The 14,073-nt window shown below is 39.5% G+C and overlaps 1 protein-coding gene across 1 annotated transcript; it reads left to right on the top strand.

Moving 5' to 3' along the window:
• nfxl1 (nuclear transcription factor, X-box binding-like 1) lies at positions 1-14,050 on the top strand. Its single transcript, XM_028442497.1, is given in 20 exon segments — positions 1-80; positions 195-270; positions 1,675-1,819; positions 1,893-2,060; positions 2,133-2,242; positions 5,093-5,226; positions 5,349-5,393; positions 6,009-6,142; positions 6,512-6,597; positions 6,675-6,750; positions 6,828-6,925; positions 7,029-7,143; positions 9,551-9,675; positions 9,743-9,870; positions 10,087-10,178; positions 10,345-10,465; positions 10,569-10,674; positions 10,676-10,729; positions 10,848-10,939; positions 12,653-14,050. Coding segments are annotated over 18 exon segments (1,845 nt in total). The 5' UTR covers positions 1-80; positions 195-270; positions 1,675-1,698; the 3' UTR covers positions 12,693-14,050.
• Positions 14,051-14,073: the final 23 nt, after the last annotated feature.

Genomic DNA, 14,073 nt, shown 5'->3' with positions numbered 1-14,073 from the left:
ATTGCTGTAGAGCTGTGTTGTAGGACTAGAGATCCCAGCATGCACTGCGCCCTCTGTCAGCAGTGCAGCGGACCGTTCAGGTGTGTTTGTGACTCTCACACGTCTGTAAACGTCTTTAATGATAAACAGTGCATATTTACTGCCTCCTCTGTTGTTTTTGTGTGTTTGTTTGTTGTCTTCGTGTTGTTAATCAGGGTTAAAGTGGATTAACAGCTTTAATAGAGTCGGAACAGCTGCTTCTACAGCTAGCAGCTAAAGCTAACCGGCTCGGTGAGTGTAAAAAGCTACGGGTCAAAGGTCCTGATGACGTCAGAGGGACGTGAAGTGATAGAAATATTAAATGTGATAATATTTAGCGGTTCTACGAAGAGTTCACAGAGTTTGGACATGAATCCTTCCTGTGAGAGAGAAGCTAACATTAGCATGTTAGCTAATGATCTCATGACGTCAGACACACATCTGTGCTTTAGTGCATCAAGTAAATTAGATTAGTTTAAACTGGCAAATAAAGGACATATATATCTATATATATATATCTATATATATCTTAAATCATTGAAAAAGTCAAATTAATTGTGTTTGCAGATGACACAAACATAATAGGGACTGGTGAAAACACCATCACTAAAGAGTTTATTAAATAAAAAGATGATCACAATAAACTATCAATACATTTAAGCTCGACAAAAATGATGATATTTGGTAATAAAGAAATCAAATATGATTTATTAATACAAATAAAATGTATTAATATAGAGTTCTTGAATGCACATTAAACATATATCCACTAAAATATCCAGAAATATTTACATTCTGGCTAAAGCGAGATATTACTTAATAAAGCATTATGTTTACTGTTTTGTTCCTTAATTTGTGGTTATTTTTATATATCATATATATGTTTATGCTGATGGATCAGACTAAAAGTGATGTAAATTATTCAGTTCATGTACAAAGCGAGACATAAAAGATGTTTTATGAGATGATTTAAACTTTAAAATTCTAAATGACAGAACAACTAATAAAAAACTCAGACTTAAAGCAATTAATAAATAATAATAATAATTCAGAAGGTGTTTAGCTGTCAATCATAGCTACCAATGTTTCAGATGATAAAGGTTTGAGAAAAATGACTGTTAACATACTTTAGAATCATTATTTACTGTTGCTAATGATTTCATGTAAATTAGACACAAACATCATATTTAACATTAAAGAATGTTAAGTTATGACATCAAATAAGTTTAACTTCTTCCTACTTCCTTTCAAACATGTAATATTTTAATTTAATTGTATTTTCTTTTCTATTTATATGTTTCTTTTTTTTTTTTACCAGAGTTATGATTGTGCACATAACATGTTAAAAATAAAGAATCAAACAAACGAATTGGAAAATTGTGCAGAAGAGTCATTAAAATGTGTCAGAAATAGGAGAAATGTAGCAAAAATACATTAAAATGAGCAAAAATATGACAATAAAAAGTGATGAAAATAGGTTAAAATATGGTGAGTTTGGTGCAGATGCAGAAAAATGGTAAAAATAAGCAAAAATGGGCTGAAATTGTTCAGAAAATATTCTTAGTTTGTTGACGGCATCTTCTCGTGATCCTAAATGGAGCCCCGACCCCAATGTTGACAACCCCTGAGATAAATGTATACACTCCCTCTGTGTAGGGTTGCTGCTTGGAGGCAGTTGCCATGGAGCCGGCTTGGCGACAGCGCGGCAGAGGGCGGGGCCAAGGTCAAAGGGCACGCCCCCAACAGAATGAGAGGGTGGAGCCTGGAGTAAAGGAGAAGACGCCCACTCCTGAAGCTACAGGTGATGATGATGATGGTGGGAGTGATGATGAAGATGAGGGCCTATAACTCCACCTCCTTTGTGTGATTGGCAGATGGCCGGTCAAAGTTTGAGGAGTTGAGGAAGAGCAACCAGGCCGCTGTGCAGCGATTGGTTGAGAGCTGCTACAGCTCCTCCTCTGAGGATGATGATGATGATGAAGATGAGGAGAAGAGAGGAAGAGTCATGGAGAGCACCTTCAACTCCTACACCTGTCAGACAGGTTAGTGAGCTACTGAGTGTGTGTGTGTGTGTGTGTGTGTGTGTGTATTAATGTGTGTGTGTGTGTGTGTAGGAGGAGACTGCTCTGCTCTGATGAGAACTGGAGAGTTTCTCAGTGATGTGTTCCAGTCTGGAGCTCTGACCTGTTTGATCTGTATCGCCTCAGTCAGGAGGACACAACCGGTACACACACACACACACACACACATTAATATATTAATACACACACACACACACACACACATTAATATATTAATACACACACACACACACACATTAATATATTAATACACACACACACACACACATTAATATATTAATACACACACACACACGCACACACACACATTAATATATTAATACACGCAAACACACGCACACACACATTAATATATTAATACACACACACACATTAATATTAAAACACACACACACACATACTAAAACACACACACACACACATTAATATATTAATAAACACACACACACGCACACACACACATTAATATATTAATACACACACACACACACACATTAATATATTAATATACATACACACACACACACACGCACACACACACATTAATATATTAATACACACACACACACACATTAATATATTAATACACACACACACACACACACATTAATATTAAAACACACACACACACATATTAATATATTAATACACACACACACATTAATATATTAATATACATACACACACACACACACACACACACACACACACACACACACACACACACACACAATAATATATTAATACACACACACACACACACATTAATATATTAATACACACACACACACACACATTAATACTAAAACACACACACACACACATTAATATTAAAACACACACACATATTAATACTAAACACACACACACACACACACATTAATATATTAATACACACACACACACACACACACATTAATATATTAAGACACACACACACACACACATTAATATATTAATACACGCAAACACACACACACACACACATTAATATATTAATACACACACACACACACACATTAATATATTAATACACACACACACACACACATTAATATATTAATACACACACACACACTAATATATTAATACACACACACACACACACACATTAATATATTAATACACACAAACACACACACATTAATATATTAATACACACAAACACACACATTAATATATTAATACACACACACACACACACACATTAATATATTAATACACGCAAACACACACACACACACACACACACACACATTAATATATTAATACACACACACACACACATTAATATATTAATACACACACACACACACATTAATATATTAATACACACACACACACACATTAATATATTAATACACACACACACACACACATTAATATATTAATACACACAAACACACACACATTAATATATTAATACACACAAACACACACATTAATATATTAACACACACACACATTAATATATTAATACACACACATATTAATATATTAATACACACACACACACACACACACACATTAATATAATAATATACACACACACATTAAAGCTGCAGTATGTAAGTTATTTTTGGCATCATTTAATCCATCCATCCATTCATTTTCATACCCACTTATTCCCGTTTTAACAGGGTCACGGGGGTCTGCCGGTGCCTATCTCCGGCTCTCATAGGGCGCTGGGCATCATTTAATCAATAATCCATATTAATCTCTAGGGATGTAATGATTCACTCAACTCACGACACGTTTCAATTTATGATTTATTTTACAAAATCAGACTGTAGACAAATGATGACTGAAAGAAATTCATTTTTTTTTATTCGGAAAAAAATAAATAAAATACTGTCCTATTTTCTTTTATCTTTCATTGTCCCTTGATAAACTATGCAAAACAATTGAATTAAAAAGTCTATTTAAATCTGGCTCTACAGTAAACTAAGCTAAACTACATAATAGTTCTTTTTCTTTTTAAAAGTGTATTTTGTGCTTTAATAATTGGACTTTAAAACAAATCCCATATGAAAGATATAATATGAATAAACAAACTATGGTTTCATTCTCTCTGTCTGTGACACGGTGGTGCTTTGTTGTAAAAAACAAACAAAACATGTATATTATTATTATTATTATTATCAATGTGAACCGTGACACCTTTGAATGTATTTGTATCTGCCTCACGTTGAATCTTTATATTAATCAGTGATCATATTCTAATGAATCTATGCTCCTCCCCCTGGACCATCGGTAGTAAACCATAGGCTTTACATCATCTGATTATATCTGATCAGCTGATATTTACCTTTTTATGTAATTAATGTGATCAGCTCTAATGTCTTCATTTGTCAATCTGATCAATGACGTCATATTCATGATGAAACTTTCTATAGATGCTCCCATTGCATTGTTTTGTGTGTGTGTGTGTGCTAATTACAATTTAAATTACAGTTATGTTTCCCCTGAAAGTGAATTACAATTACATTCTCAATTACTAAAGTTCAATTACAGTTAATCACAGTTAATAAATGACCGTTATTAAACCTTCCTCTTTGTTAGCTTTCTGTTAGCATCTCTAATGCTAACGGGTCAGTTTGACCCATGTTTTAAATCATCTGTAAAATACATGAATGAATATGATTTATTGATAACCTTGTTAGGCTAATTAATGAATATATTAGTATTGATGGTGTGGACGTCTGAGCCTTAAATGTATATATATTAAAATTAACCTTTTATTCATTATTAACTATATATGTAATAGAACTGTAACATGGTTCACCACGTTTGACTTTAATTACATTGTAATTGACATTTTTTATAGAGTTTACTGAACTCAATTACAATTCAATTTTGATTACAACAGAAACTGATTTTTTTTTCAAACACAATTTACAAATATGATGATGTGATAATTGTGATTGATTATCAATGACGTGTGTGTAATTATTAACTGAGCCCATTTTGTGTGACGTGACCTCTGACCTCAGGTGTGGAGCTGTTCTGGATGTTTCTCCATCTTCCACCTCCCCTGTATCCAGAAATGGTCCAAAGACTCTGTGTTTCTGCTCCAGTCCATCACTGACGAGGGATTTAAAGACACACAGCAGCACCCCTGGAACTGGTCTGTCACTGTCTGTCACTGTCTGTTACCGTGGGTGTGGTGTGGTGCGTGTGTGCGCCACTGTCTGTCACTGTGTGGGTGTTACTGTGTGTACATCAATCAGTGTGTGTTTCTCTCCTCAGTCCAAAGTGTCGGGCAGAGTATCCTCCAGGCTCCGCTCCCATCAGGTGAGTGTGTGTGTGAGTGTGAGTGTGTGTGAGTGTGTGTGTGTGTGTGTGTGTGTGTGTGTGTGTGTGTGTGTGTGTGTTGTGGTGTGTGTGTGTGTGTGTGTGTGCGTGCGTGTGTGCGTGAGTGCGTGAGTGCGCGAGTGCGTGTGTGCGCGAGTGCGTGTGTGTGCGAGTGCGTGTGTGTGCGAGTGCGTGTGTGTGCGAGTGCGTGTGTGTGAGTGTGTGTGCGTGTGTGTGAGTGTGTGTGCGTGTGTGTGAGTGTGTGTGCGTGTGTGTGTGTGTGAGTGCGTGAGTGTGTGTGTGCGTGTGTGTGAGTGCGTGTGTGAGTGCGTGTGTGTGCGAGTGCGTGTGTGTGCGAGTGCGTGTGTGTGTGTGTGCGTGTGTGTGTGCGTGAGTGCGAGTGTGCGTGTGTGTGCGAGTGCGTGTGTGTGCGAGTGCGTGTGTGTGCGAGTGCGTGTGTGTGCGAGTGCGTGTGAGTGCGTGTGCGTGTGTGTGTGTGTGTGTGTGTGTGGTCACCAGGGGGAGCTGCTGTGTTTGAAATGCTGAACAAAGTTTCACGTTTATGATTGGTGTGAAACTAGAGGTCAAATGTCACTGTGTGTGTGTTGTGTTCAGGTACGAGTGTTACTGTGGGAAAGTTCAGGACCCGGTGGTGGACCCATGGCTGGTTCCTCACTCCTGTGGATCTGTGTGTCAGAGAGAACTCACACCTACCTGTGGACACACCTGTCTGCTGCTGTGTCACCCTGGTAACACACACACACACACACACTATCCCATTGTTCTTCTTCCAAGACTCAAATCTCATGTGATTAAACGAGATCTGACAACGTGATCTAATGCTGCATTTCAATCTACTCTGAACTCCCACTTCCTACTTGGAAAAGTACCTTTGAACACCACCTGAAGGCGGAGCTCCTATATGTGTACAAGACCTGGGTTAAACTCAGAGATCAGAATATTAATATAGGAAAGCTTGAAAATATTGAACAGGTTTAATATTTAAGATTGTTTGCCCCGCCCCTTTTCAGAGCAGCATCTGTAGTGTGTGTTCTGTGGTTGTGACAAACTTAGCTTGATTTTGTGTGTGTGTGTGTGTGTGTGTGTGTGTCCTTCAGGGCCGTGTCCTCCATGTCCAAAGATGGTCTCCGTTCCCTGTCTGTGTGGAAAAGCAAAGCCCCTCCCCCGTCGCTGTAGCAACAAGGCATGTAACTGTGTGTATGTGTGTGTCTTTCTGACTGTGTGTGTGTGTGTTTTATTACACTGCGTGTGTGTCCTCAGGCCTGGTCGTGTCAACAGCAGTGCGGCAAGTTGTTGTCCTGCCAACAACACACCTGTACACAACCCTGTCACACAGGTACCTACACACACACACACACACACTCTCTCTATACTCAGTGGGCCTGTTGGTGTAAACACTGTGTGTGTGTGTAGTGTGTGCAGTGTGTCCTCGGGTCAGTGTGCAGAGTTGTGAGTGTGGACGAGAACGAGCAGAACGACCATGTGCAGATCCTCACTGGAAATGTCAGCAGGTACACACACACACACATACACAGATACACACAGACATATACACACACAGGTACACACAAAGACAGACAGCTGTGCTAACCCGTGTGTGTGTGTGTGTGTCAGGTGTGTGGTGCCCCGTTGTCCTGTGGGAATCACACGTGTGAAGAAGTGTGTCATGGTGGGGTGTGTCCTCCATGTCCTCGTTCAGTCAGCAGGACCTGTCCATGTGGAAAGACCAGTGAGACACAAAAACTACTACACACTAACTACACACATGTTCCTCATCTAGAATTAGTTCAATCTTATTGAATCAGTTGAACTTGTTATTTCATTAGTTTAGGGTTCTCACAAGAACGTTTCACAGCGTAGGTGATTGTCTAACATGTGTGAGTCTATGTTATTGTGTGAGTCTAACATGTATAAGTCTATGTTATTGTGTGAGTCTAACATGTATAAGTCTATGTTATTGTGTGAGTCTAACATGTGTGAGTTTATGTTATTGTGTGAGTCTAACATGTGTGAGTCTATGTTATTGTGTGAGTCTAACATGTGTGAGTCTATGTTATTGTGTGAGTCTAATATGTGTGAGTCTATGTTATTGTGTGAGTCTAACATGTGTGAGTCTATGTTATTGTGTGAGTCTAACATGTGTGAGTCTATGTTATTGTGTGAGTCTAACATGTGTGAGTCTATGTTATTGTGTGAGTCTAACATGTGTGAGTCTATGTTATTGTGTGAGTCTAACATGTGTGAGTCTATGTTATTGTGTGAGTCTAACATGTGTGAGTCTATGTTATTGTGTGAGTCTAACATGTGTGAGTCTATGTTATTGTGTGAGTCTAACATGTGTGAGTCTATGTTATTGTGTGAGTCTAACATGTATAAGTCTATGTTATTGTGTGAGTCTAACATGTATAAGTCTATGTTATTGTGTGAGTCTAACATGTATACGTCTATGTTATTGTGTGAGTCTAACATGTATACGTCTATGTTATTGTGTGGGTCTAACATGTATACGTCTATGTTATTGTGTGAGTCTAACATGTATAAGTCGATGTTATTGTGTGAGTCTAACATGTGTGAGTCTATGTTATTGTGTGAGTCTAACATGTGTGAGTCTATGTTATTGTGTGAGTCTAACATGTATAAGTCTATGTTATTGTGTGAGTCTAACATGTGTGAGTCTATGTTATTGTGTGAGTCTAACATGTGTGAGTCTATGTTATTGTGTGAGTCTAACATGTATACGTCTATGTTATTGTGTGAGTCTAACATGTATAAGTCTATGTTATTGTGTGAGTCTAACATGTGTGAGTCTATGTTATTGTGTGAGTCTAACATGTGTGAGTCTATGTTATTGTGTGAGTCTAACATGTATAAGTCTATGTTATTGTGTGAGTCTAACATGTGTGAGTCTATGTTATTGTGTGAGTCTAACATGTGTGAGTCTATGTTATTGTGTGAGTCTAACATGTATACGTCTATGTTATTGTGTGAGTCTAACATGTATAAGTCGATGTTATTGTGTGAGTCTAACATGTGTGAGTCTATGTTATTGTGTGAGTCTAACATGTGTGAGTCTAACATGTATACGTCTATGTTATTGTGTGAGTCTAACATGTATAAGTCGATGTTATTGTGTGAGTCTAACATGTGTGAGTCTATGTTATTGTGAGTCTAACATGTATAAGTCTATGTTATTGTGTGAGTCTAACATGTATATGTCTATGTTATTGTGTGAGTCTAACATGTATACGTCTATGTTATTGTGTGAGTCTAACATGTATAAGTCTATGTTATTGTGTGAGTCTAACATGTATACGTCTATGTTATTGTGTGAGTCTAGCATTATAAGTCTATGGTTATTGTGTAGTCTAACATGTATATGTCTATGTTATTGTGTGAGTCTAGCATGTATAAGTCTATGTTATTGTGTGAGTCTAACATGTGTGAGTCTATGTTATTGTGTGAGTCTGACATGTATACGTCTATGTTATTGTGTGAGTCTAACATGTATATGTCTATGTTATTGTGTGAGTCTAGCATGTATAAGTCTATGTTATTGTGTGAGTCTAACATGTATAAGTCTATGTTATTGTGTGAGTCTAACAGTATACGTCTATGTTATTGTGTGAGTCTAACATGTAATATTCTAGATTTATTGTGTGAGTCTAACATGTATATGGTCTATGTTATGGTGTGAGTCTAGCATGTATAAGTCTAATGTTATTGTGTGTGAGTCTAACAGTGTATAAGTCTATGGTTATTGTGTGAGTCTACATGTATAAGTCTATGTTATTGTGTGAGTCCTAACATGTATGTCATGTTATGTGTGAGTCTAACATGTATATGGTCTATGTTATTGTGTGAGTCTAGCATGTATAAAGTCTATGTTTTGTGTAGTCTAACATGTATAAGCTATGTTATTGTGTGAGGTCTAACATGCATAAGGTCTATGTTATTGTGTGAGTCTAACATGTATACGTCTATGTTATTGTGTGAGTCTAACATGTATACGTCTATGTTATTGTGTGAGTCTAACATGTATAAGTCTATGTTATTGTGTGAGTCTAACATGTGTGAGTTTATGTTATTGTGTGAGTCTAACATGTATAAGTCTATGTTATTGTGTAACCTGTGGTCAGAGTCATCTCTACCGTGTACTGAGGACGTTCCTCTGTGTGGAGACACATGTGACCATGTCCTGTCCTGTATGAAACACACCTGTTCAATGAGGTGTCACCGTGGGAGCTGTGAGACCTGCAGACAGGTAACACACACACACACACACACACACACACACACACAGGTGTCTCACTGTGTGTGTGTGTGTGTAGGAGGTGGAGAAGGCGTGTCGCTGTGCTAGGTTCAGGAGGCTGGTTCCATGTCACAGAGACTTCCTGTGTGAGTCCAAGTGTCAGAAGATCAGGAGCTGCAGCAGACACCAGTGTAGGAGGAAGGTAGAGTGTGTGTGTGTGTGTGTGGTGTGTGTGTGTGGTGTGTGTGTGTGTGTGTGTGTGTGTTTGTGTGTGTGTGTGTGTGTGTGTGTGTGTGTGTGTGTGTGTGTGTGTGTGTGTGTGTGTTTAGTGTGTGTGTGTGTGTGTGTGTGTGTGTGTGTGGTGTGTGTGTGTGTGTGTGTGTGTTAGTAATGGTTCCAATCCCATTATGCCTTGTGCTCCAGTGTTTGCCCTGGAAACTGTCCTCCCTGTGATCAGAGCTGTGGACGAACTCTGGGATGTAGAAACCACAAGTGTCCCTCAGTGTGTCACCAAGGTAACACACACACACACACACACACACACACAGATGTATAACAAAGAAAGCTGATTGGCTCCATAGATTAGAGTTGATTAATTAGTGTGTGTGTGAGATGATTGACAGCTGTGACCTTCAGGAACCCACAGAGAAAGGTCACACATACTTGTGTGTGTGTGTGTAGGTAGCTGTTATCCCTGTACTCAGACCGTAGAGCTGCGTTGTCCCTGTGGGTCAGCGGTGTTGTCTGTTCCCTGTGGACGGGAGAAGATCACCAAACCTCCACGCTGCAAGGAGCCCTGCAGGTACACACACACACACACACACACACACACACACACACACACACACAGGCTGTTGCACATGCTCAGTGTGTTTACCCATGTTACCCACTGGGTGTGTGTCCAGGTCCCCCCCCTCCTGCCACCACCTTAGCAGGGTACCCCACCGCTGCCACCACCCAGGACCCTGCCCCCCCTGTACCCAGCCCTGTCTGGTCCCCCTACCTCAGTGGTGAACACACCTGTCCTCTGCCCTGTCACGACACTGTGATGGTTCAACGCCCTCAGGTACAACCATGACATCATCACAGCGCTATGACATCATCACTGGACCCATCACACTACTCACCTCTCTGTTTCTGTGTGTGTGTGTGTACCTATGTGTGTGTGTGTGTGTGTGTACCAGGTACAGTTAGCTGGACCATGGGAGCAGCCATCTGAACCAGCATTTGTTAGGAAGGCTTTACCCTGTCCACCCTGTAGAGTTCCTGTTTCTATGTAAGACACACACACACACACACACAGGTACACACACACATAGACACAGGTACACATACACACACACACACAGGTACACATACACAGGTACACACACACACACACACGCACACATAGACACAGGTACACATACACACACACACACACACAGGTACACATACACAGGTACACACACACACACGTACACACACACACACACACACATACACACATAGACACAGGTACACATACACACACACACACACACAGGTACACACACATAGACACAGGTACACATACACACACACACACACACACAGGTACACACACATAGACACAGGTACACATACACACACACACACATACACAGGTACACACACACACACAGGTACACACACATACACACATAGACACAGGTACACATACACACACACACAGGTACACACACATAGACACAGGTACACATACACACACACACACACACACACACAGGTACACACACATACACACATAGACACAGGTACACACACACACACAGGTACACACACATAGACACAGGTACACATACACACACACACACACAGGTACACATACACAGGTACACACACACACACACACATAGACACAGGTACACATACACACACACACACACACAGGTACACACACACACACACAGGTACACACATAGACACAGGTACACATACACACACACACACACACACAGGTACACACACGTACACACACACACACACACACACACAGACACACACACACACACGTACACACACACACAGGTACACACACATACACACATAGACACAGGTACACATACACACACACACACACACACAGGTACACACACACAGGTACACACACGTACACACACACACACACACACACACACACACACACAGACACACACACACACACGTACACACACACACACACAGGTACACACACATACACACATAGACACAGGTACACATACACACACACACACACAGGTACACACACATAGACACAGGTACACACACACACACACACACACAGGTACACATACACAGGTACACACACACACACGTACACACACACACACACACACACAGGTACACACACATAGACACAGGTACACATACACACACACACAGGTACACACACACAGGTACACACACACACACGTACACACACACACACACAGGTACACACACACACACACACACACAGGTACACACACACAGACACAGGTACACATACACACACACACAGGTACACACGCACACATAGACACAGGTACACACACAGGTACACACGCACACATAGACACAGGTACACGCACACACACGTACACACACACACACACAGGTACACACACATAGACACAGGTACACATACACACACACACACACAGGTACACACACACACACGTACACACACACACACACAGGTACACACACACACACACACACACAGGTACACACACACACAGACACAGGTACACATACACACACACACACGTACACACGCACACATAGACACAGGTACACACACAGGTACACACGCACACATAGACACAGGTACACGCACAGGTACACAGGTACACACACACACAGGTACACACACACACAGACACAGGTACACACACACATACACGCACACACATACACACACACACACACACACACAGGTACACACACACTGTAGTATACATGGTGATGATGTGTGTGTGTTTTTCAGGAGCTGTTTTGGTGAACATGAGGTAAGAGCTGCTGATTAATCAATATAAACAATGTAACCAGTATATTATCAGTTTATATATTCATACCATATATTGTGAGGTTTTGTCTCGCGATACGTTATCGATTCCACTGGCACCAAATATCAAGTTTGTTATTTTTGTAATTGCAACATACAGACATATATGAATACACTACATACTACATGATACCCATAGTCCCCTGTGGTGTGAGATAGTACCAGTTCCTACTATAGTATCAATTCTACCATAGATGATGATACCACTGGTTTCCTCTACATAGTGGTTGTCTATACTCTCCTCCTCACTTCACTGCACTGTCTAAACTCACTGAACACTATTCATTTAACAAACCAACATGGCAACCCAGCTCTACAGCTGCTGAATGACTGTCTGTTACTGGTGACGTACAGACATATGATAAACTGTTTGTCTGTTACTGGTGACGTACAGACATATGATAAACTGTTTGTCTGTTACTGGTGACGTACAGACATATGATAAACTGTTTGTCTGTTACTGGTGACGTACAGACATATGATAAACTGTTTGTCTGTTACTGGTGACGTACAGACATATGATAAACTGTTTCTGTCTGTTACTGGTGACATACAGACATATGATAAACTGTTTCTGTCTGTTACTGGTGACGTACAGACATATGATAAACTGTTTCTGTCTGTTACTGGTGACGTACAGACATGTGATAAACTGTTTGTCTGTTACTGGTGACGTACAGACATATGATAAACTGTCTGTTACTGGTGACGTACAGACATATGATAAACTGTTTCTGTCTGTTACTGGTGACGTACAGACATATGATAAACTGTTTCTGTCTGTTACTGGTGACGTACAGACATATGATAAACTGTTTCTGTCTGTTACTGGTGACGTACAGACATATGATAAATGAATGAACTGAAGACTTCAATAGAAACAACCAGTGAATCACTTCCTGTTTATAATATTTTATTCTCTATGGTTTATTATGTTGAGAACAAACATTATTGTCTAATAGTTGGTTTTTTAAGTGATTTATTATCCTAAGTTAATTATTCATATCAGTTAAACATAAATTAATGTACAAAGGAAACAGAATGATTAAATTCTAAATTATAATTTAATTTATTAGTTTTTTTATTGTTTTTTATTTTGTACTCTTATCATGCACCAAAACAACACTATTAGTAATTAATAAGTATTTATAACTTCTACAAATATATTACAGTTCATAATAATAATAATAATTATAAAAAACTTCACTATTACAATATTACTCAGAACTGTGATACTTTGTCTGGTATCGTATCGTGATTACTCACTTTGGTATCGTGATTACTCTAATTAATACCCATTAATACTGTGTGTGTGTTAATGTGTGTGTGTTAATGTGTGTGTG

The sequence above is a fragment of the Gouania willdenowi genome, unplaced genomic scaffold (assembly GCF_900634775.1).
Source record: "Gouania willdenowi unplaced genomic scaffold, fGouWil2.1 scaffold_51_arrow_ctg1, whole genome shotgun sequence".
NCBI lineage: Eukaryota > Metazoa > Chordata > Actinopteri > Blenniiformes > Gobiesocidae > Gouania > Gouania willdenowi.
The sequence above is the reverse complement of the archived record's forward strand: the minus strand, read 5'-3'. Positions and strand labels throughout refer to the sequence as shown.